Source organism: Nilaparvata lugens, chromosome X, assembly GCF_014356525.2.
Source record: "Nilaparvata lugens isolate BPH chromosome X, ASM1435652v1, whole genome shotgun sequence".
Classification (NCBI taxonomy): Eukaryota; Metazoa; Arthropoda; class Insecta; order Hemiptera; family Delphacidae; genus Nilaparvata; species Nilaparvata lugens.
The window spans coordinates 63,634,769-63,660,636 of NC_052518.1; the positions used below are offsets into that span (position 1 = coordinate 63,634,769).

General features: G+C 33.5%; 1 protein-coding gene across 4 annotated transcripts in view; it reads right to left on the reverse strand.

Moving 5' to 3' along the window:
• The window catches only part of LOC111062039, a 63,781-nt gene that overhangs the window by 3,654 nt on the left and 34,259 nt on the right, over window positions 1-25,868 (reverse strand). For all 4 annotated transcript variants that reach the window (XM_039441325.1, XM_039441324.1, XM_039441326.1 and 1 more), the window contains exons 7-12: window positions 23,691-23,881; window positions 22,764-22,875; window positions 20,513-20,637; window positions 16,419-16,710; window positions 14,175-14,275; window positions 1,565-1,655 (exon numbers count right to left, since the gene is read on the reverse strand). In XM_039441325.1, coding sequence (XP_039297259.1) covers window positions 1,565-1,655; window positions 14,175-14,275; window positions 16,419-16,710; window positions 20,513-20,637; window positions 22,764-22,875; window positions 23,691-23,881 — 912 coding nt within the window. The remainder of the gene's footprint in view (window positions 1-1,564; window positions 1,656-14,174; window positions 14,276-16,418; window positions 16,711-20,512; window positions 20,638-22,763; window positions 22,876-23,690; window positions 23,882-25,868) is intronic.

Here is a 25,868-nt window from a genome sequence, read left to right on the forward strand (position 1 = left end):
ACAAAATGGTGGTCTCATTGTGTTTTTTGTGTGATAGTCATGCCAGTCATGGTGTGAAAAGGCTAGAACATTATGCTAAGACGGGTGAGTCCAGAATGGGCCCGTTCTGTGTACATGGAATGTGGTAAATTGTCCGATTCACAATTTACCAGGTAAAGAGTTCCGACATTTTGCACTAGTCACGTGATGGAACAATTTACGATTGGAACTGGATTAATTTACTGTACACAGAACGTACACATTATCATCCACTATGCACGGTTCAAAATACAATATTTTATATGCAGTGAAGACAGAATTCAACAATTTATCAAAGTGCTATACCCAGTCTTCTAGTGAAATATCATTTCCTGCTCTGAAGCTCCTTTTCCTGAAACATCTCACAAGTTTACAAAACTGACTCGAATCTTTCACTGCCTTAAACTTCTCCGTTAATGATAACCAAAACATTTTCTTCTTTCTCCGACATAACTGTTCAAAAGTTTTATTTGATGTTTCTAGTAGTATCAGACTTGGTTTTTCAGATACCTGATATCCCTAATTCACGAATTTGCGCCGACAGGTTTGATAAGAACTATGGTGAAGAATAAAGAGCAGTGGTTTGATTGGAATTGTGAGAAGAAAAGAAGAGAGTCTTTGCCCTTTTGAAAGCATTTCGAAAAAAAACTACTTTTCTGTAGCTACAAAATTTTGGCCCGCCATCTTGGATCCATCTTTAACTCGACATTATTTTTTTAAATGGTAAGGTTGTCATGAAATACATGATTTTAAAAGAGAATTTCAGCAGGAAATGAATGGTGAAAACAGCACATCGATATCTCAAACCGTTTCAAAGAAATTCACATTTGAAGATACAGAAATGGAACAAATAAGCACATTAAAATTACAACAGATCAAATTGTTTCTGTTCAAGATGTTAAGTAAGTGAGTAGAAGTTATTATTAGTGTTTACTAACACTTGAAAAAGTAAAATTAGATATTTTTAATTTCCAATGTACTCATCTAATTCATTTTCGAATGATCTTTGAAACGGTTTGAGACATGGATACACGGTCATGTATCATATGACTGAACCCCTTCCCATAAAAAAAAAAGAAATTGGATTTAAAATGAAGTTGGAATTATAAGGCGGATCCAACATGGCAGGCAAAAATTTTGAAGATTCAGAAAAGTTGTTTTTTAATTAGAATAGGATAAATTTAATATATATTATTTATAAGAATATAATGAATAGATTTGAATTAGATTCTGCTATTATTGATTTATAGGTTTTAAACTTCGAACAGATGATTTCAGTTCAGCAATTACATTTTCGATACTGTTCGGGGTTTCTGCATTGTGATTGTTCGAGAAGCTGTAACGTGAAGTAAAACCATTGCATGAAGTTTGGAATGATGATTGTTTGTGTAGCATAAACATGATTCTATCATGTAAATTGATCGTGCAATACACATTTGAAAAACGTCCTGTTTCCCGTGGCGAACCCTATCCAAAAGAAATATGATATGATACATTTCCATGATACAATTCAAGTGGTAGGATTGTTGATTAATGTGAAACTTACATTCTCGTAGGTAAAGCGTGGGTGAAGTAAAAACCGGAGACTTTGTACTTTATGTCTTTTCCATCTCTCTGCAGCTGTAGCTTGGTGAACTCTGAAAGTAATGAAATATGGAAAATCAGTTGAATTGATATAATATAATAAGAAAATCTTTCAGAAAAAATCAATCAGCTTTGGAGAAGAAATCAGAAATTCATTCATCATAGATTGTTGATTATCATTCAACTTTTGTAACAATTAAATTTGTACAATAAAAATTAAGATGATCTTCACTGCTGTCCAATGCTGGGCAGAACAAAAACCGTAAAAAATGTTGATTCTTATGAGAGTGTTCTTCACTCAAAGGTAAACGGTAAAATGGGACACTAAAATGGACTATATAAACCTTAGACCAATTAATGTCACTGTTGTTCCTTCAAGACATAATAATTAAGAATCAAAACAGAATGTTCTTCAAGACACAAGAATCTATTCACAATCTAAGAAGAATCTATTCATAAGAATTAATCTATTCACAATCCGTGAATCATATAATATTTGTAAATCAGCCTTGAATAATGTCTACAATATAGACAGAACAAGTCTATCAATCAACAGTCATCAAATGTTCTATAACAGTGATTCGCTCATCATTACCATAGAGTAAAGATACCGGTTTGCGTAAAGATACTTAGATTATTTGTCTCTGCAATTACCTACCGTTTTCATTAACAACAAAATCACTGGTAACATAGCATATCTTTGAATTTATGCATGAAAGTTACAGTTTTCTTGTCATTTTTAATAAAAATTTTTAAATGGCCGCCATTTAAAAATGTATTATAGAACTGAGTTGGTTATTTCTCATTAATTAGGTCTTGACCAAAGTAAGAACCATTCTAAGTATGAACTTAATCGGTCAAAAAGGTTCTTCGAGATATAAATAATTTTGTAAAGAAAACAAAATGGCAAACGAAGCGATTTCCATCATAATTATGTTATTCCTGATTTTTCCCTTATTTCAACCCAGAAAACCATTTCCTAGAGTGTGGCACTTTATGGGACATCCTATATAGAGTCGCAGCTATCTTTTCTCAATTTCCCAGCATAAAAATTGTATTCTTTGTTCAGTATCGGTTTGGCTAATACAAGAGATTATTCTAGAGTTAAGAACTGTAGAGCAGCGGTACTCAACTGGGGTATATGTTGAGCCAAGCTATTATAAAAGGAACCATATTGATTTTTTAATTTAATCAACATTTAATATATAACAATGAGATATGATTTCTTACTGGTTTGGTAGTTACATTAATGAGTGCTACATACTGGTATCCTAGTAACTCCATTGAAGACAAAAAAAAAAATCTATCAAAGAAATTAAGCCAAATTTCTCTTAGTTTCCTCATGAGTTGTAAATTTTTTCCTATCTGATTTTCCTTCTATCAAAGTCATCATATCTTTTTAATGTATCCACAAATTCACCTGTGAATAATTATTCATTCGAAAGATGTAAAATTAGTTGATGAATCCATGAGTAGACTGAAGTTTAAATTAATCAGAAGTTTGGGTTTTCAGTGGATATCGAAGTACTGTATTCTAAAAGATATAGAGAGAAAGGTGGTTTCTCAAGTTTGAATTTGAGGGATGAATTTGTTATCTTTCAAACATACTGTAGCATACTAATGTGAATAATTCGATTTTTGAAAGAACAATTTCTGTGACTGAACAGACGAAAATTTATCAAACATTCAGAAATCAGTAGGTATTACAATGAGTTCGACAACACCGATAAAGCTCATTTTGTTAAATTAATGAGTTTAAATCAATTGAAACTAATACTTTTAAAATAATGTTGAGGTGCACTTCAGACTATCAAGTCATTGAATAATTTTTCTGTTCTTCTGAAACAGAATATGATTGGAGATATAGTTTCATTCGTCAAATAATCAAGTTTACCCCTTATTCAAATTTTCAAATTTCTTTATTCAAAAAAAAAAAAAAAAATTAAACAATCAAATGCATTCCAAAAATCAAATACAATTTTATTTCCTAATTTCTAATATGTGTTCCTATAGGCTACCCTGTGTGGGGACACTTGAATATATATAATAAAATATTTATATACAAATTTAAATATTATATCATGAAGAACATAATAATTGAATATGGTATTATATTGAAATAAATCAATATGTCAATATTTATAATCATTCTAGCACACATTCATACGCACACACATTCACATATGCGCACACATTCATACGCACACACATTCACACATGCGCACAAACACACACACACACACACACACACACACACACACACACTTACATACACTTACACAAAACTTAAAACTATGTACGGAGTGGTTGCTGTTTTTTTTTCATATTTAGTTCAATTTTATTCATAGTTAACGTTTCGTTTTTTTTTCAAAGTGCTGATGTAATTAGCCCATAAATGAATGCGTTTTGAAGAAAGAGACAGTGATTGAAATTTGATACTGTCTTACTGCATACCGGACGGGATTTGTGAGTTCAATGATCTTTGATTGTTGCAGTGTTCATGTCGTGTAATGTGTAAATTATACTAAATTTAGACCTATATTAATTTAGTAAAAAAATCATTCGGGTTGTCTAGTTGTAAAATGAATTTCTTGATTTCTTTTCTAAATAACTGACGTGACATTATTTTCCTTGTTGTTACTGGAAGTGAATTGAATATTTTATAGCTATGTATTTGAAGTGTCGTCTGGAATGTTCTAATCTTGGTTTTGGGAGGTTAATGTCCTGTGAATTCCTGAGGTTTATTCTTTCTCTCATCTGTTGCATATCGAAATTATTTTCAGCTAAATCCAGCAATGCTTTGAATAGAAAAGAATGTCTCACTGATAATATTGATAGTTCTCTGAAGAGCATCATTGAACTATATTGTTTAGGTTTATTACAAATTATTTTTAATATATGTTTCTGACCAGTAATCACAGGTTTAATATGAACATTGTATGCACTCCCATAGCATATTATTCCATAATTTATTCTAGAACCAATAATTGCATGGTATAATTGTAACAATACTTCTTTTGGACATAGCTGTCTGAGGTAATAGAACTTCCTTATGTATACAAATAACTCATTTTTTATCTTCTGTACATGATCTGACCAAGTGAGCCTACTATCCAATATGAGGCCCAGATACTTAACTGTACGTGCTTGTTTTATTGTTTCACAGTTACACAATATATTATTCACCTGTTGCGCACAATCTAATTTATGGAAGTAAATACTAGTTAACTCCTGATCCGTGTTTTGAAGATTAAATTGTATTATATTAGATTTGTCTGTGTTGATAGTTAATTTATTTTCGCAAAACCACCACCTAAGGTGCTTAAGATCCATTTCTAATTTATTTTTAAGTTCTTGATTTGTTTTGGCCGAGTAAAATATAACTGTATCGTCTGCAAAAGATGTAATCTTTCCCTGTAAGTCACCATCCGTCAAATCGTTAATAAAGACCAGGAATAAAGTACTTGATAACACTGATCCTTGAGGAATACCTATGGTAATGTCCCCGGGTTCACTCAACGTATCGTTAATTCTGACCCTTTGACTCCTATTAGATAGGTAGCATCTTAACCAATCATTAGCAATTCCTCTTACTCCTGATAAATCAAGTTTTTTTAGAAGCATGTTTTTATCAATAGCATCATATGCTTTAGATATATCAAGAAACAGAGCTGCACAACAGTTTTTTTGAAACTCATACAAGAAAGGCTTCTAATAGATAGTGGCAAGAAATTGTACAATTTTACTCCAATAAACAGCCAGCTTTTTTGTGATCGTGAATACCTGAGGTATTCAGTTCTTATGTTATTTCTGTGCCTCGTATTATGATTATGGACCTCAGTGCCAGTAGCCAAAACCCCTTTATATGTATGTATATAGAGAACCAGGCTCATAACATAGACGGACGGCAGAGTCAACAGCTTAAGTTTTTTGAAAAGAGGCCTACAATGAGATCTTTGGTTTTCATTCATTATTATTCTTACTGCCCTTTTCTGAAGCCTAAAAATCTCAATGGACCTACTGCAATTACCCCATACAATGATTCCATAAGACAACAATGAGAATATCTGAGCATAATAAACATTTAACAAAACGTCAACATCAACAACTCCACGCAATCTTCTTAACATATAAAGGCCTTTAGATAATTTCTTACTTAGGGACTCCACGTGCGAGAACCAATTCAGTCTGTTATCAATATATATACCTAGGAACTTTAGTGATTCAATACTGCTTGGTAACCTATTATTATAACTAAAACTAATATCACAGGTTTTATCTATATTGAGTGTAAGATGATTTGCTGAGCACCAATCAGTCACAATATTTGTACTATTTACAAGTAGGTGATCTAACTCTAATGTGGTATTAGCTTTTATTTTTAAACCCAGGTCATCTGCAAACAAGAAACCCTCTCTGGTAGCACAATCAACATTTGAAGGTAAGTCATTTATATAAACTATGAATAATAGTGGTCCTAGTATGGATCCCTGAGGAACACCATACAGTACATCATTGCCACTGGACAGAAATCCAGATTGAAACACAAACTGACTCCTCCCCTCTAAGTAAGATTTAATCACTCTAACAGACTGAATTTCCAAACCATAATATTCCAATTTTCTTAATAACAGATCATGGTGGACTGTATCGAACGCACGACTCATATCAAATGATCTGAAAGTAACAAGAAACCTACTCTCAAGATCCATTACAACTTGATTTGTTAATTTCTGCACAGCCTTACTTGTGCTACGCTGTTTTCTGAAGCCAAATTGCTTATCTGACAATAATTTATTTTTTTCGAAATACTCAGAGAGTTGCTCCTGCATTATCATCTCAAATAATTTAGAAAATATAGGCACTATTGATATTGGTCTGAAGTTTGATGGATCATCTTTGGAGCCTCTTTTATGAATAGGTATTACTTTTATTTTCTTCAACTCAGGAGGAAAATCAGAACAGTTAACAACATATTGATTGAATAGGTAGGCTAATACTTCGCATATATACTTCGCAGAGATTTTCAATAAAAGAGAATTTAAGCCATAAATATCTAGACATTTACTATTACTTAGATTATGAATCATTGCATAGACCTTCTCCACAGTGACAGACTTGAAAGAAAAATTACTTTTTGGCTTCTCAACCCTCTCCAAATAATCAGAAGAGAGCAGGTTGCTCTTTGGAATCCTACTGCTAAGGTTTGCTATGTGTCCTGTGAAAAAATTATTGAACTTTTCTGCAGTTATTGAGCACCTTACATTGGTAGATTTTGTGTTAACATTTGACAGTGATCTAACTATGTTCCAAGTAGTTTTACTCACATTCTGAGAACTGAGAATCATGTGACTGAAGTACTTTTTTCTTGCATCCCTAACTGACTTCTTATATTTATTTTTAGAGGAGTTGTACAGATTTTTTAAATGTTGAGATCTGTAAACTTGATAGAGATAATACAACTCATCACATTCATCTTTAAGAGTTTTTAGTTCACCTGTGTACCATTTAGTGTCAGGTCTTGCATTTCTTCTCTTGGGAAAAATTAAAGGAAAAGCAGTGTTAACAGCTTTTAAGTATGTGTCCAGAAAATTTTTGAATTTTTTATCCCTATCTGATTTATAAACATCAAACCACACAACAGATCCAATAAGCTCCAAGAAATGAGATATATTACAAAAATTTATTAGCCTAATTTTATCAAATCTGTGATCCATAGAAAGAGGAGCAGGCTTAACTGTTATGTCAGCTTCAAAAAGTAAGGCATTATGGTCTGAAAGAGCTGTATGAATGACATCTACATTGTATCTACTACCGTGTATATTTGTTAATACATTATCTATACAAGATCCTGGATTTACTATCCCTGGTCTTGTGATACTATTTATGGTAGGACTTAAACCAAAACTATCGAGCATACTGCATAGTTGTGTTTTTTCTCTATACTCACGATCAAAATTTACATTAAAATCACCACCAATAATTATCGAAAAACCTCGTTTAAAAATCAACAAAAGAATCTCATACAAACAATTTAGGAAGGCAGTGAAAACAGCATAATCATTGTTATAAGGCCGGTAAATTGAAACAGCTATTACTTTTTTTCTGGGATCTCAATGGCACAAGCTTCACATACCATTTCAGTGGATAATTTGTTTACATCTGTAAGATCGTTGATGACAATATTTTCTTTTACAAATAAAGCAGCTCCTCCCCTGCTCTTATCAGATCGACAAAAATAAGATACAAGACTAAATCCCGGAATTGATATACAATTCATCTCAGTATCTCTGAGCCAATGCTCAGCTACTGCAATAATTTTCACACTATATTGAGTCGTTAAAAGAGCAAGATCATCAATCTTGTTTGTCAGGCCCTGTAAATTCCAGAACAGAAATATATCTGTTTGAGGTTTTGGTTTTCTAGTTTGACTAAGAATTACAGGTATTGGTAGGCCAATTTGTTGTGCGTCCAGGCTGAAGTTGTTGACCATACTATGACCATAATCAACCTCATTGTCATGAGCTAAAAGTTTAAATTCAATTCTCCATTTGAATGTCCGGAAGACAAAGCGTCCAGACAGGTAGGAACCACACCTATAGTATACTAAGTGCATGAAAACTCTGCAAATGTTCTGTTTGTGTTCCGATCTCAAATGAATTTTTCTCCTTCATCTCCATAATCAGTTTATCATTCATAATTGAACGGTCAATAGCTGCATTCCACTGCTCTCTCAGACGAACATTTTCCTCTTTTAAAGATTGATTGTCAATTATCAATGTCTCTATGAAACTAAAACACTTGTTACATTTGTTTACATCTGAAGATTGAACTGGAAATAAGCAACTAGGAGTCGAGTTATTTATAGAAACGTCAATATCAGATTGAGAAGGCGGCACTGCCACCCTATCAGTAATTGGTGTGGAGCATGTAACGGAATTTTGAGAATCATTAATATTACAATTTGATGGTGGATGGTTGTGAAAGATCGGAAGTTCAATAATTTTAGTTACTGAGTTGTCTGTTTTAAGATAAGCTTTACAGGTACTAGACAGGCAACGCCATCGAACATCACCCAGTGCAGTATCGCCTGCTCTTCTAAATGAGAAATCATTGAATATCAGTTTGGGGTTTTTCTTATTGGTCAAACCAAGAGAAAAACTATTCATCCTCAATGAATAATACTGACTATATCAAGATAACATGCAATACTGAATAAAATTGGGTTACTTGAACCACCCAATTATTCAACCTATCCAATTATAATTGCAACTATAATATTATAAGAATTCTACTAGAGTCCCATAAATTCTATGATACTAAGTACTATATTATCACAAGTTTCCGTGTACGGAGACGATTCACTGCAAAGTTTTATTTAGTTTTCAATTAGCCAGACAAGTTTATTATGAATCAATAACAATAATAGAAGAGTAAGATAAACAAAATATTGTCATTCGATTAGATGCATTAGATGTTCGAACGATTGAAGGATGATTCAAACACGCTGTCAGGTGATAAGATTCGCCGAGCCGAAGGTGACAAGCAACAGGTCTTATCACACGATCCGAGGATAGCAGTCTCAAGACGAGGGAAGCAATATCACTTTAACCGGAAAATAGGATACTCCGTAGCATGGGAAGATACAGTCTTTTCAGTATCAGACGAATAGGCAATGCGTTGCAACGAATATTGTTGATGCTATTTACAGTCGCTTGCAACACTTCGCACAGAGCACGTTCTACATTAATATGTGTACTGCGTTGATACAGAGTAGTTCTGTTTCCGCTCTCTTACAGAAAATAGAGAAGAGTAACTCCGTCAGAGATGACTATTATTCTAAGGGTAATTTTCTTCTATAAAGTTTGATGCAAGGGTGTCAAAGTTCAACATAAAGCTAATAACCGACTTGAAGTTGTCCAAGCATTGGAGGTTATGAAATAGATTTACCTCGGAACATGCTTGGGAATTTTCCTTTGGTTAAATACTCAGGTTAATTAGATCGGTTAATTTGTTCAAATAATTCATGTAAGTTTTTTTAATCATGCTTGTGCTTATTCCATCTACACCTGGCGAAGATTTATTTTTCAATTTTTTTATTATACTTGCTACTTCCTCCGGATTTGTAGGGTGGAGAAAAATTGAATTAGTTGGAGATTTGTATGGAAACCTTATTTATGATATTCTAGCAGACTCTTCCCTGGTTTGCAATGTGGTTTGTTCTAATTCATCATTCATTTTATTCACAACATTTAGAAAATAAGAATTAAACGAATTAGAAATTTTATTACTATCATGTATGCTATTTCCCTGCTCATCAACAATCAGTTTCAGTGGTTCTTTATTTTTTTTCAATCCTATTAACGTGTCAATTGTTTTCCACGTCTTTCTAATGTTTCCCTGGCTTTCTCTAAACAGTTTTGAATAATAATATTGTTTTCTTACTCTCAGTTCATTACGTAAGTTATTTTTGAATGTATTGTATATTTGTTTTAAGTCGTCATTATTAGGTTGTTTGATTACATCCTTGTATAACTCATTTCTTAAGTTTATTTGCTTGATCAGATAACTATTTATCCATGGCGACCTATATTTCTGTGTCAAGTTATTTTTCAAAAGAAGATTTTCTTGTGAATCTTTGATAGCGCTTTTTAAAATGTCAATGAAATTTTCCCATCCCTCATCAACCGATACTGCTGGTATTTCTCTGTCCCAATCTATCGATGATAAAATATTATTCAACTTCCGGTAATTGATTAGGCATATTTTTTTATAATTTGTATCTGCTTCTTCGTTGGATCTCTTCAATCCTTCAACTTTAAGTATGATTGTACTGTGATCAGTTATATCTAAATGTAGTATTTCTGGAATTAGATTAATTTTATTCAGTTTTGTTCTATTTTTGCCGGATTTTAAGTAAAGATGATCTATTAAAGAGTTGGAAAATCGGGACCTATGAGTGTAATCAGTATTGAGTGATTCAAATCCAAAACTATTCATTAGATATTTGTAATCGTCAATAATTCTGGTGTTCTGAAAAAGATCTATATTTATATCTCCCGTGAAAAAGAAAGGGACCTCATTGTTTTCGTTAATATTAAATATTTCTTCTAAGTACAAGGTTAATTCGTTAAGAAATATTTTGGGTGAGTTTGATTGCAACCTGTAAGCAGCCAACAACTGAAATTCAAAATTATTATATGAACAAGATATATGTACACAGTCCGCTGAAATAAAAACTATTGTCTTTGTTTTGAACGTTATCTCACTGCTTATATAAACCAAAGTTCCTCCTGCTCTGTAGTTATGATTAAAATTACCATGTACAGAATAGCCCTCTATATAATATAAGTCTATTTCATTCTCTAGTATCCATATTTCTGTCAAGACTATTATTAGCGGGTTGTTTTTTAATTTCCTCATTTGCACTAAGAATAAATCGAAATTACTTCGCAGACTGCGTATATTTTGATGAATAATTAGTGTTTCTTTGTTACTTATCTCTGATGACATTTTTATTTACGGTACTGACACTGTTATTTTCTTGGTTACCTGGCTGCTTTGATGCACTTCTCACGCTCAGCTTTTTCACTTGTTCACTGTTCTTGAGTTCAATAACTGGTGTTCCGTCTTCTTTCCTAGCTAGAATCTTCCCTTCCTTGATCCATAGGTATTTGATGTCGCCTCTTTTGAAGATCTCTCTCGCCATGGTGAAAATCCTTCTTCGCGTAGCTGCTAGACTTTCATTCACATAGACTGGATGGTCCGTTGTTTCTCCCATCTGCTTTGTAGAAAACTGCCTCGTAACTTTCCTTTTATTCAATATTACTTGTTTGTCTGTTCTACGAACGAACTTGACAACGATTGGTGGAGGTAGGTTTTCATTTCGTTGTTTAAGTCTGTGACAAATGTCGATTGCATCTGCTTTTATTTTGTGCCCTAATGCTTCGCTCATTCTACAAATTATTTCTGAAATGACTAGAGTCAAATGACTAGAGTCGAGTCTCTTCTCGACCTGAGTCGCGTAAGTGTGAGTGACATTCATTTTGTCCAAATTTCAAATGTGCTAGAATTAGCTGATCAAATCACTAATAAATAGCATATAAAATCACATATATAATAGCATATTTATGCCCAGTTTCTAGGGATCTTAATCAAACTTAGGTTCAACTAACACTTACGCGACCCAGGTCGAGAAGAGACTCGACTCTAGGCGAGAGCAAGTGTTTCCGAATGGTGACACTCAGTCCAGTCGATTCTAGTATCCGCGACGTCACCATTTGAAAACACCTGCTCTCGACTAGAGTCGAGTCTCTTCTCGACTAGAGTCGAGTCTCTTCTCGACTAGAGTCGAGTCTCTTCTCGACTAGAGTCGAGTCTCTTCTCGACTAGAGTCGAGTCTCTTCTCGACCTGAGTCGCGTAAGTGTGAGTGACATTCATTTTGTCCAAATTTCAAATGTGCTAGAATTAGCTGATCAAATACAGTTACGTTATTTGTGTTTATTATATAAAATTATCAAAACATATTAGGATGGATTCGCATCGGCGAGCAAGTTGTTCTTTAGCTGGTGGTAATTTAATTTTCATTGAATATCAATTTTTATTATATCATGCTTTATACTGTATAGTATGAAAATGGGAAATAGATTCGATTTTAATTTAATTTAGAATTCTGTCAACATGTCGCCATTTAAAAGCAAAAATTCAACCTCCCTAACCTTCCCTTTTACCTTCAAAACATGATTAAACAGAACCCTAGGTCATGTTCACCTAATTTGTCAACTGGACTAATATTGTAATATATCGGCTATGGAGAAATGACATACAGCACTCTGGGTGTTTCAACAACAATGAGTATTGACTAAAAAAATGATGATATTAGAAATTCCAGCTTTCCTTCGAAATATGATTTCTTTGTCATTATTATTCAAGTCATTAAATTTTTTGTAATGAGCTTCAAAATTCAATTTTTTGTAATGAGCTTTGTAATGATTTCTTTGTCATTATTATTCAAGTCATTAAATTTTTTGTAATGAGCTTCATCGTAATGTTAGTGAGCGTCATATAGAAAGCGGACATAACCTCAAATAGTGGTTAATTTATTTTATTCAATATTTAAACATCCAAAATGGATTACATATAATGCAATATGACTTAAAAATATGAATGATGATGGAAATTACTTCAACGTAATAATGTTTCAAGAGATTTGATAGGGTTTGAACTTTAATACGGGATGATCTCAGATCGACTAAATTACAATTTTCTAATTGAAAAACAGATAACTATAATGTAAAAGGTTTTGTTTAATTATGTTTGAATCCTCAAATATAACACTGGAGTGTATCACATCCCAACAATTTTTATTTGAGTTCTTCCTCATTTAAAAAAAAAATCTGGTGTGGTACATTCACACAACTTTCCTTGCTCATTGAACTATAAGCCTCATTCTTAAACGAGAATGATTTAGGGGAATAACATAATGACGATTGGCGGCAACATATTTGAAACTACGATCAGACTTCTGTATATGTGTATAATTGTTTTCAGAGTACTTTTTCCTTTGTGTAAATTGTGAAATTCGATATTTTTTAAAAGTCGTCAAAACAGCTGTTTTACAGATGAAATATCTCGACTATGTGTTCTTTTTATGAACTGCTCTACCTACCTACCTCATGCACGAGAAGGAGGCTACAAAGTCCATTTCTCAAGGATGGGGTGGACCCCCCATTAGTTTCCCAGAGAGGAGACTCATTCCAGTTAATAGAGCCGATAAATAACTATACAGGGTATGAATTTGAAAAAAATCGGTCGAGTCATTTTTGAGAAAATCGTGAAAAACATGGTTCTTTAGTGATTATCTGCCATTTTTCTCAATAATATTACGGAGCTCCTGAAATTTTCCCAGAAATGAGACTCATGTCAGTTGATAGGACTTATAAATAGCTATCCATGGTATGAATTTGAAGAAAATCGTTAGAGCCGTTTTCGAGAAAACCGTGAAAAACATGGTTTTTTAGTGATTATCCGCCATCTTTCTCAATAATATTACGGAGCTCCTGAAATTTTCCCAGAAATGAGACTCATGTCAGTTGATAGGGCTTATAAATAGCTATCCATGGTATAAATTTGAAGAAAATCGTTAGAGCCGTTTTCGAGAAAAACGTGAAAAAACATGGTTTTTTAGTAATTATCCGCCATTTTTAATTGAATTTTATTGAATTTCTTATTGTCGGATACTCATGGTATAAGGACCTTAAGTTTAAAATTTCAAGTCATTTGGTTAATTAGGAATGGAGTTCACAGACATACACACATACACACACACAGACCAACATGTTTTTGGACTCAGGGGACCTTGAAACGTATAGAAAACTTGAAATTAGGGTACCTTAATTTTTTTTGGAAAGCAATACTTTCCTTACCTATGGTAATAGGGCAAGGAAAGTAAAAAAACTATTGGGATATTTCACACCTGATGCGCTCGTGTATCGAGTCGTTTTGCGATTTGAGTCACGCTAGTGTGGGTATAGCCTTAGTAAATAACATAAGACCATGACAATGTTTATACCTTTATAAGTCAGGACAACAGCACATAAGGCCTCTGCACAATCCTCCAATACAAGCAAGTATTCCCCGTATACCCGTGTATGTTTACACACAGCACGTGGCCTGCAAAATAGTAGAACAGTGCAAATCAAATACAAATAGTCTCAAATACAAACCAATACGGCAATACCGACTGTAATGCATGTTGTGGTACTTATTTTTTCAGCCTCTAACCACATCACATAATCATTTATTTTAAAATGGATTGATTGTAAACTCTGGCTGGAACTCTCCTAGTTCAAGACTCTTCTTTTTCTATTTACTCAAGTTTTTTATTTTCTTTCTTGTAACTCACTGTTATGTAAGCTTTGATTTTTTTTTTCATTGTACATGTCACTAAAATATTTGAAAAAAGAATCTTTTTTTTCTTCTCTCTTTTCAAATTTTTATTTATAATCTTGTAATTAATTTGATTATTCCTACTGTGTAAATGTTTTTTGCTTTCTTTTCATTTTTACAAAATATTTCCTAATGTAGATTGGTTGAATTGTTGATTTAGTTACTTGTGTAAATAAGACTTTTCATGGACTCTGTAAGTCTTTGTATGTAATGAAAATGAATAAATAAATAATGCTCACATCAAAGCAAGCAGTAGGAGCCCCCCTCGCAACGAAACGCTCTGTAATCGGCGACCGACCAGAAGGTCAATAGACGTTGAAACTTGGCCACCTCTTTACGTCATGAAGAAAGGTGTTGCGCGTGAATGGTCGGTAATTTAAAAACGCCCGTTGAAATCACTCGTGGAATTGTGATTCCTGACAACGCCTTTCCTCAGTGCTGGTTGACAGTCCATCATTTTGAAGTCACAGGGAAGTCGTTATCCTTATCCCTAATTACACTTACCGTAAAATTATCCTTGTACACTGTGTCCCACGAAGAGGTTTACACGTTTGATTTCATATTCACTTTAGGGCAATATGACTTTTAAATAAAAAAAACTAGAACATAGCCTAATGAAAAACTTTGAAGTCCAAAATTATTCAAATTTAAATCCATCCACAGCAACACACTGATAAAAGCGCTTAAGAAATGATTCGTAAGCTCTTACAAAGAAACTCCGCGGTATCCGGAGAAGTTCCTCTTCTATTTATCGTTTTAGTTCCTCATCATTATTGAAGCTATGGTTATAAACCTTTTTCCTTCAAGTAACCCCATTAGAAGAAGTCACAAACAGATAAATCTGGTGATCGGGGTGGCTAATCTAAAAAATCACTTCCACGACCAATTAACGTTTGTCACTAATTGCATTTTAGGTGTTTTTACCACATTTCACAGAAAAACATTGTTTTCGGGTCTGTTTCCATGCTAGCAAGCCGCTGTTCTACGAGCATTTATAATCAAAAACAGCTGATATTGATTAGAGCACCGAAAATGGCTACTTCTTGACTAGTTGTTTTACTGTACGTGCATTTGCTTCAGTGTCGTGGATATAATATAGATTATATTTCATGATACCTGTCGAATTTCATGAAATTCTATTACCGCGTTTCGCCGTAAATGCGCAACATATAAACATTTAAGCTAAACCGTCGACTTGAATCTTAGACCTCACTTCGCTCGGTCAATGAATCAAAAAAAGGAACCACCAACGCCATTTCTAATAATTTGAAGTAAATAGTAAGGTATATTGGAAATCTGATCAATCAAATTTAATTGTTCGAAGAGTTAGTTTTATACTACAATATTTATTGTAACTTTTTATCATATCTCTAACGCTTTAAACACTAAATTATGATATTAAATTTATGCTTATTATTATTGAACGAAAATCCAAATTAAATGCAATAATTAGAAGTCTTCGGGGTTAATTACAGCATTTAATTTGGATTTTCCTTCAATAATAATAATTAATTAATTAGCATTTGAATAATTGCAATATCTCAGTAATTTCCAAATTTATGCTTGTTTTCTAATGTGAGAATCTTAGTAAAGGTTTTACATATTCAATAAATATTTTTTAATTGTGTAATGAATCCATGTATAACATGACTATCTTCCCATTTTAGAAAATGAACTTACATTCAAAATGGAGGACCAACATTTTCAAGAAAAAAGTATCATTTTAAATTCGAGTAAGATCCCAAATCACTTTCCACCCAATCTGTATATTACTGATTAACAGTTAATTATAACATGCCAAAATGTTACTTATTGCAAAAAATTATAATTTAAGGAGAAGATGGATAAACATTTAAACTTTACTCACAATAGTGCAAATCCAATAAACGTTCCTATAACGAAGTAGTTTTCTACGAAAAATCGCAGAATAAAACTTTGTCGGATTTGGCCAAGATTCAGGTGTTGATAGAATTCTGTCATATCTTTGATTTTAATTCTTTTTTTCTCTGAGAATTGTTCATCAGAAGGCTCAAATCTTTTCAATTCTAAATACTGTATATCTTTTGAGACATCTTCAAATCCTAGAAAGCCGTTTGTTACGACTTCAACGGATTGTCTTCGTCCGTAGAGAAGATCTTCAGGGAATCCTCGGAAGCCATCTGAAAAAAATGAATTTTAAATGGTGAGAATAGTTCAATAATTTTTATTTTCTACTTCATAAGATCAAAACAATTAATTTATTCACACTCAATTATTAAGAATAGAATTTTTTCTTAATATAACGGATGAATGAATTGAATTTATTGCTTTCATACAGTGTACTTAAAAAGTTTAAAATGTTCTGCAAAAATCAACAGTAAATCACAGTTTTTACAGAAACAAAATTGAAACAAAATATATTATCCTTTTTTATCTTTTTTCTGTATAGGGCTACTTGTAATATAAATATAAAGAAAATAAAAATCTCAGTACCCTTTTTTTGAAATATTTTATCACAACATGTTTCGGACATTTATGCCATTTTCAATGATATGAAGTAAATAAATACATACTACTGGAAGATTCTTATTTTGCTGAACACTTGATAGATTCAGGCCATAATTTTACAGATATAAATTTCAATATGAAAATACTTAATTATGGTAATAAAAGTCAAAAACTGAATGACAAAGAATTCCATATTTATAAAGCAGCAAAATTAAACAGAGATAAAATAATAAACTTAATCCAATTAGACACCAATAACCCCATTTTTGATAGAATCATGCGAATTTAAACCCAAAATTTACAGTCCTAGTTCATAAAACATATGAATACACTAACATATGATCAAAATAAGAATCTTCCAGTAGAATTTATTTATTTACTTCATATCACTTGAAAATGGCATAAATGTCCGAAACATGTTGTGATAAAATATTTCAAAAAAAGGGTACTGAGATTTTTATTTTCTTTATATTTATATTATCCTTTCTTCTTATCACAAACACTTCAAAGTAAATTATTACTGGCATGACAACAGTCTATTATATTAATTTGATAACACAAGTGATCTCAGTCTCAACACTTGACACATTAAACCGAAGAGGTCACTTATTTCCGAAACATCACTTGATGATGAAATATAATTTTCACCAACTCTGTATAGTTCACAATGCAGAAATATGTGCTCCAGCGTTTCATCTGCTTCGAAGTTACCACACAGTAAACAGGTACTTGAGGGTTCATTGTATCAACACCTGTTAAGTGGAGAACGATGATTTTGGCATGCATGGAAATCGAAATAATTAGTGACCTACTGAACAAAAAAAAAAAAACAACTTTTGATGGAATATTAGTTTTTGAGTGGAATGTGCGTGGTATCGTGGATTGCTCTGACTCATTCACTCACTCATTCATAATTAACAGAACTGAAAATCTACTGAACCAAATACGTTCAAATTTGACATGCATGTTCAGTTGCCTTCTAGAGGCGCACTGAAAACGGATTTGAAAAAATTCCAAGATACGCCGAAAATCTGTGTTTTTCCAACGTTTGTCTGCGTTTTTACAACTTTTTCATGAACTAATCGACAAAAAATGTTGAAATTTGGTGATCAGGCTCAGTTGAAGTGTAAAAATATTGTATTAAAGGAGTTTCAAAATAAAGCCAGAGATCCGCCCAAAATCGGAGGTTTTGAGCGTTTTATAAGAACTAATTAACAAAAAGTGTTCAAATTTGCTACAGAAGTTCAGCTAGGGTCTAGAAATTTTGTTTGAGCCGAATTTAGAGTATCCCAAGATAAGCGGTTTTACTGGGTTTTCGTAGCGTTCCCCAGCGTTTTTCTGCGTTTTCTTAGACTTTTCTGGAACTAATTGAGAGAAAATGTTGAAATTTACAGATTTTCAGCTAGGTTCTAGAAATTTAGTGTTAGAAGGGTTTCAAAATTTCGCCGAAGATACACCCGAAGTCGAAGTTGTTCTGCTTTTTCTCATTTTTATAAGAAGTAATGAGTGATTGTCAGAAAAGTTTGGAATTTGGTACAGTAGTTCAACCAAGATGTACAAGTAATGTTGTTTTGAGAGCGCTTGGAATAATTTATAACACCAAAGATAATCGGCGTTTTTCCAGCTTTATTCACAACAAATGAACAGAAAACGTGTAGATCCATTACAGAGGTTCAGCTAGAGTCTAGAGAGGTTGTGTAAAGAGGTCTTCAAGATTCTGCCAGAGAATTTTCACGAACAGTCGAACTTGAAAGTCTGAACTCTGCACCCCGCGATTCAAATAAGCTACACTAGATTGGAGCTTGAAAAGGCGAATATGAATGTTTTAAAAATGTATGTACATTATTTGTTCTAGATAGAGAACTAGACTGTAATACAATAATTCTCATTTCTTAATAAATTCGCCACGTGGGGAGTGATTTTTATAAACCGATTTTTTTGAACTCCTAATGTCAACTTTTTCGTGGACTAATTGATAGGAAACTGAGAAATGTACATAGGCTGAGCTAAGGTCTAAACGTTTTTTGTAGAGAGAGCTTCAAAAGTTCGCCAGCAATAAGAACATAATCGGCGTGGGTATAAATTCAAAATTTTGTGGGGGAGAGCCCCCGGACGCTCTTTTCGTGGGGGTATTCCATACCCACCACACCCCCCGGTATCACCCCCAAAAATTCGGTGCATTATACGCCAACGCCAATGTTTTGATCTCCCCACCCCCAAATGCTTTTCTGGATACGCCACTGGCATCAAGAGTCATACCATGGTATTTAGCTGTATTGCTGTGTGCTACAACATAAAAGATCCGATTCATTCTGATCCGATTCTGGATGTTCTTGTAGGTGAAATTGACAAGTATGGAATTCAACTAATTTAATAGAATTTTACATTTTCTAGTGCAGTTATTGAATTTGCTGGTGGCACTCTGCAATTTATCACTTCTTCAGCTGTTTCACATTTTTCCATTATTGTAGTTTCAACAGCAAATGTAATTGTCACTTCATCCAATTGAGGAACACCACTTGAGTAGAGCACATAGAGAATCGGTTCAAGCAGACTTCCTTGTGGAACTCCAGCCTTCAACCTACCGCCGCAGTGCAGGATGGTTCCACACAGCTTGGCTGTGTTGTCATTTGAGATGGGTGTCTGAACTGGAAGTGATTCGGCCGCATTGCAGGGTGACTGTTAACGGTTGCCGATCTTCCGGCAGCTGGGGTTTTTCGTTAATATTCATGCAGATTCGTTCTCAGCGACCCCAAATTTAGCCAGAAGGCTCAGAATGTAAACAATAGTTTTAATTATTTTAAAATCATCATAAAAAAGACATTAATATGGAAGTGCACTTGTGCACCATGGTCTCGGAAACTGAGACATTTTTCAAAGTTTTTCGACTCGAATACTATCAATAATAGTTTCTGAATAATCATTCTGACTCGTAGTTGTCCATTATTCATATAATTTAATTCAACAGAGAAATGATTATTGTTCCGTAATTCAACAAACATCCATTCTATAAAATATGATATATTGTTCAACTACGAAGTATGCTGCTCCAACAAGTATTATACAACTGTAAATTCTATCCTGATGGCAGATGGTAGTATTCAATCTCCTGCTTATACGGAAGTCTTCATTGATATAGTGAGGATAGAAAATAAATTTTCCATCCTGATTCAACGGCAATCGAAAAAGAAGAAGATCGGACAATTCGACTGAAATTATTCCTGACTTCCTGAACTTTTTCCAATTTTTTCTAGACATAGTTTTGGAAATTTTGACTTTGACTTGGCATTTTTATTAACAAAATTTTTCTGACTTTTTTAATGAAAAATCCTTTCTATTCCTGACTTTTAATGTCTGTGGCAACCCTGCTGGATCATGAACATGTAAATTCTTCCGTTGATTGATCCGAAACACTAAACCCCCAATATTTTCTTTTTCCATTAATTAATATTTGATATTGATTTATCGACTTACCCGATGGAGGCTGAATCGAAAATTCAACTTCCTGTAGCAATTTCCCCTTGCTAATCTTTGACTGACCAAGCTCAAGGCGTTCATCTCCCAGCAGATAAATTTCATGTCCTTGTTCAATGATCATTCTGAAATAGAAGAGAAATCAAGCCTTTTCTCACTAGACACACTTGTGTGGTTCACAAGGAACATGTATTACACTAGATATACTCACACATACATAATATAAGTTCACAGAAACTCAAATTTACAACAGAAGTAACATAGACACATAGATGTGTAATAATTGCTAACGGAATAGAAGTGGCGAAAAGTTTCAATTATCACTAAACCTTTCTCGTTCATTCAGGTCTCTAAACTATTACTTTGGCACCGAAGCTTTGTTATTATGGGCCTTACTTCCTTTTATTCTGCCATTTAGCGACATCCATGATGAATAAAACTTCTGATACATATTGATAAAATTCTCCGGATACTCTTTGGAATTATAATTGACAAATAATTTCCAAATGGAAAAGACAAAAGATTTCAACTTTAAATTGAAAAACAGAATCTGAATACAAACATTTTCAACACAATCAACAGATGAAACACATTTCAATTCTCTTTATTTTTTATGATACAATCATTTCGGTTATCATTCATTTGATTTATTTCGCTTATTTATCAATTCTAAACAGCTATACTCATACATACATATTATTAATTCATAAAAGCACTAGTTACAAAATGATGCCTTAAGTAAGGCCTTCGATGCCAAAGTAATAGTTTAGAGACCCGAATGAACGAAGTTTAGTGGTAATTGAAACTTTTCGCCACTTCTATTCCCTTAGCAATTATTACACATCTATGTGTCTATGTTACTTCTGTTGTAAATTGGTGTTTTTGTGAATTAATATTATGCATGTGTGAGTATATATATATATATATTATATATATATATATAATATATATATATATATATATATATATATATATATATATAGAATGGATAAATAAGTGAAAGAAATCAAATGAATGATAAAAAAATGATTGTATCATAAAAAGAAGAAGAAGAAGAAGAAAAAGAAAAAGAAGGAGGAGAAGAAGAAGTATTTTATACTAAATACACATTTTAGTATCATAAGGATTATTATGTATACATTGTACAATGTATTGTACAAGTGTGATTGACTACAACATGTAAGTGTACATGTTAATTCATTCGAATTGAACTAATTGTGATATATATTCAAAAGTGTATTTATTTCATGCAATAAAATGAATTTGAATTGGAGCATCATTCGTAATCTACACATCATCATATTATTTACTGTTTTGTTCAACTTCTAATGCCGCATCCACATGTTAACCCACATGCGTGCAAATGACGACCAGCGCTAGTGTGGATGGGTGGTTTGCCAGCGCTGGCCTTCTTAGGCCATCGCTCCGATTTTTGTCGAGCGAAGGCCAATTAAGACCAGTGAAGGCCAGCGCTGGCTAACCACCCATCCACACTATGTAACCAATGCGTTCTGCTCCCTGTTTTGTCGTCTGCTCTGCTGTTTTTCTGTGTTATTGAGTTGCTATAGGCCTAATTGTTATTAATATTAGTATAGCGTTACTTAAATTTCATGGATATGTCGCTGGCCTTGATCAGGCTTTGATCACATTGCAGTGTGGATGGCAAGACCAACGCGGCCAAGCTTACCATGCTAGGCCAGGTTACTGGTCCAGCGACTGGGGCAACGTGTGGACTGGGCATGATACGAGTTACAAGCTAATTTGAGAAAACTGTGATGTCTACTCCGTTAGTATTTCAATATCTCAGTTTATGAAATTTGGATGTGACTACAGTACCACATAGAATTATTACTTCAGTAGAATTATCCGATTTAATTAAGACCGGAACCCATACCGTTAATAAAATATTCGAATAATTAAAGTTTTCACAAAGAAAACTCGATTAAATATATTGTAGTATTATACCGGTTGAATAATTTACTGTATATATTGAACTTTGATAAAAGAGTGTTCTTGCTTTTTGAATATATTATCAAAAATCCGCGGAAATAAGCGGAAATTTAACCCACTTTCTTCTAAAGGCTATTAGGATAATCGGAGTTGGGATAATTGGAGTTCTACTGTACTCTGTACTACATAAAATCACTACGATTGTTTCCAAATATCTATTACTTGAAAATGAAAGCGTAAACACCAATCACTTGTTGAAGAGGATGATTCAAGGATGAAGGTAGTTAAGATAGTTACTTACAATGGGAGATGAAATTTCAATCTCGCGCCTACAATCTTGTGGGGGTTGGACGAGTCAAGCTTGCAAAGTACATTCAGTGAATTGGGCACTGAGAAATCAAATGGAAAATACGCTGAAAATAACAATTAAAATACAAATTAAAAATAACTTGAATTCGTCAAAATCGATGTGATTATTATGATCTATTATTCAGTTGTAAATCCTGTCTGTTTCAACACTTAATTGTACAGTTTTTGAGGTGCTGGTATCATGTCAGCATGTCAGTGTTTCGGACTGGAATGTTTGAGTTTTTGGCAAGGTTAGCCTATGTCGCAAAATATTACAATATAATAATAAACTACTCTCTCCTAAATATAACACAATCCCAATCATCTCATAAAATTATCATATGATTTATCGATCGATCTTGATTTGGATCATACAACTCTAATTGAATCGCTTAGTTGTTTGCACAAATAAATCAAAGACCTTCAATCCAATATTTCATTATAAATCAAGCTAAACTGTAAGAGTATTACTGGTACAATAGGAAGGTTTCAATTATTATTGATTGAATTTAAAAACGCCATCATATTGATAGTATTAATGGAATTTTCTAGCTATATCCAAGAGAGGCAATGCTCGACTATATATGTACATTTTCAATTGAGTTACAATATTATAATATTGTATGAATGAAAAAAATTGATCGTAGGCCTATACAATTAAATTTTTGAGTTTTAAAAACGAGAACGTTGAATCATTCATTCATTCTTCTACTGACAATAGAAGCAGAGCATTCATTTTTTAAAAATAAATATAAAAATGAAAAAGAAAGACTATTTAAAATTAATGCACTTGAGAACTGAATGAGCACACTTCAAAGTAGAAGTACATATCATACATACGGGCAAATACAATGAATATTTATTCATTTATTTTTTATACCTTTTTTATCATCCTCCGTGTAGCATTTTATAAACGGCTTATTGAATTTTTTAACGATCTCTTGAACGATGAATACTGGCCAATCCGAAGTCTCCAGCTCAAGATCAGCTGATCTCATCATGTGTTGCCAAATGCATTGTTGTGAATTTAAGCGGTTTACAACCTTTCCAAATTTTGTAAGATTGCAGTTTCTGTGGATAAACACGATTAAAATATTTAGATCAAATAATTCTTATTTTAACAAATGGAATACTCACTTCATGTAGAATTGAATTGCGAAATAGTTTCAATAAAAGAAAATGGTCAACTACTTGAAATAGTTCATTAGTAAAAGATGAGGCGATGAACAATATTAATTATGTGAGCTAGTTATGAAAAAATACAAAGCTTATTATGGATTTCCATCAACTTCAATTCAATTCAATTTTATTTCATCAAAAACAATACTAAGTTGTGATAGTTGAAAAAAGTATTATTATTCTAAATAGCTTCATCATCAGCCTATTATTCTAAATAGCTTTATCATCAGCCTATTATTCTAAATAGCTTTATCATCACCCGGCGTCGGGGTTGGGGATCCCATCGCCCAGTCGCTTCATGGCGGCTGCAGATACCCGCTCCGGAGCCCTTCTTCCCAAATCCTTTCTTCTCTTCCTTTTGCTACCGGAGACTTTTCATCCTAGGGCGGCTCATTTTCCATTGACTTTGCTTTTGAGCCGCCCTCGCTTTTGTGCTTGGCTTGTCGGATGGTGAGCGCCCCGTGTCCGCATGGGGCATCTCGATGTCCCGCCATCCGAAAAGCCAAGCACACCCTTTCTTTCCTATCTGCCTTCCTTGACAAACTCTTCTTTCACTTATTTTCCTTTTACTTTCCAGCAGATTTTCATCAGCTAAGGGAAGGAAATCCCCTGGTCCTCCTGGTAGGGGGTTGGGCGCAAGGCCAACAACCTTGTCCCGGAAAAAAGCAAATCGTTATGAAACCAACACAACGGCCTCGGAGCGGTAACCGGAAAAAAGGAATTTATGGATTGGAAACTGACTTGGATTTGGAAACGGATAGATCTAGTGATATTAAGATAGGTACATGGAATGTACGGACAATGATGAAGCCTGGGAAAATGAAAGAGATAATGAATGAGATAGAAAATGCAAAAATAGATATTGTTGCGCTCCAGGAAATGAGATAGCAGGGACAAGGAAGGATTGATAAAAGGGAATGCTCAATTGTGTACAGAGGTTCAGATGAAAGAAAAGGAATTTTAGGCACAGGATTCTTCATAAGCAAGAGCTTGAGAAGGAGTTTATTAGAAGTCGAGCCTGTAAATGAGAGAATATGTAGATTGAGAATTAAAGGTAAATTCCGGAATATTTCATTAATATCGGTACATGCTCCTACAGAAGATAAGGGTGAAGAAGAAAAACAGCAATTTTATGATGGGCTTGAAAAAGTGTGCGATGGAATTCCTAGGTATGATATACTGGTGGTCCTAGGAGATTTTAATGCTAAGATAGGAAAAGAAGATGAATTGAAAGGCATTGCAGGGAAAAAAATAATAGCATCGATGAGATAACAAGTGAGAATGGATGGCTATTAGCAAATTTCGCGGCCAGGACAAATATGTATATTAAGAGCACACACTTCCCTCATAAGAGAATACATCTTGGTACATGGAAATCGCCAGATGGTAGAACGATCAATCAAATATTGATCATGTGGTAATAAGGAAAAGATTCGCATCCTCCATAATAGACACTAGGAGCTGTAGAGGGCCAAATTGTGACTCGGATCACTATTTTAGTGAAGGCAGTCCTCAGAGAGAAAATAAGTGACTGTAGGAAAAATAGAATACAGCCGAGAAAATGGAATTTAGAAAATTTAAGAAATGAAAGGTACAAGGAAATATATAGAAACAGAATATATGAGGAAATCAGGAGTAGAGGTGAAAGAGAAAGCGTAGAAGAGAACTGGAAAGTCATAAAAGAGTCGGTAAATGAAGTGGCAAAAGAAATTCTAGGGCAGGTGAATAGAGCGGGTAGAACAGAATGGTTTGATGATGAGTGCAGAGTAGCTATAGAAAGAAAGAACGCTGCTCGTATGAAGATGATACAAAAGGAAACCAGAATGAACTTTGAAAATTACAAGAACGAAAGGAGAATGGCTGATAAAATCTGTAGAAG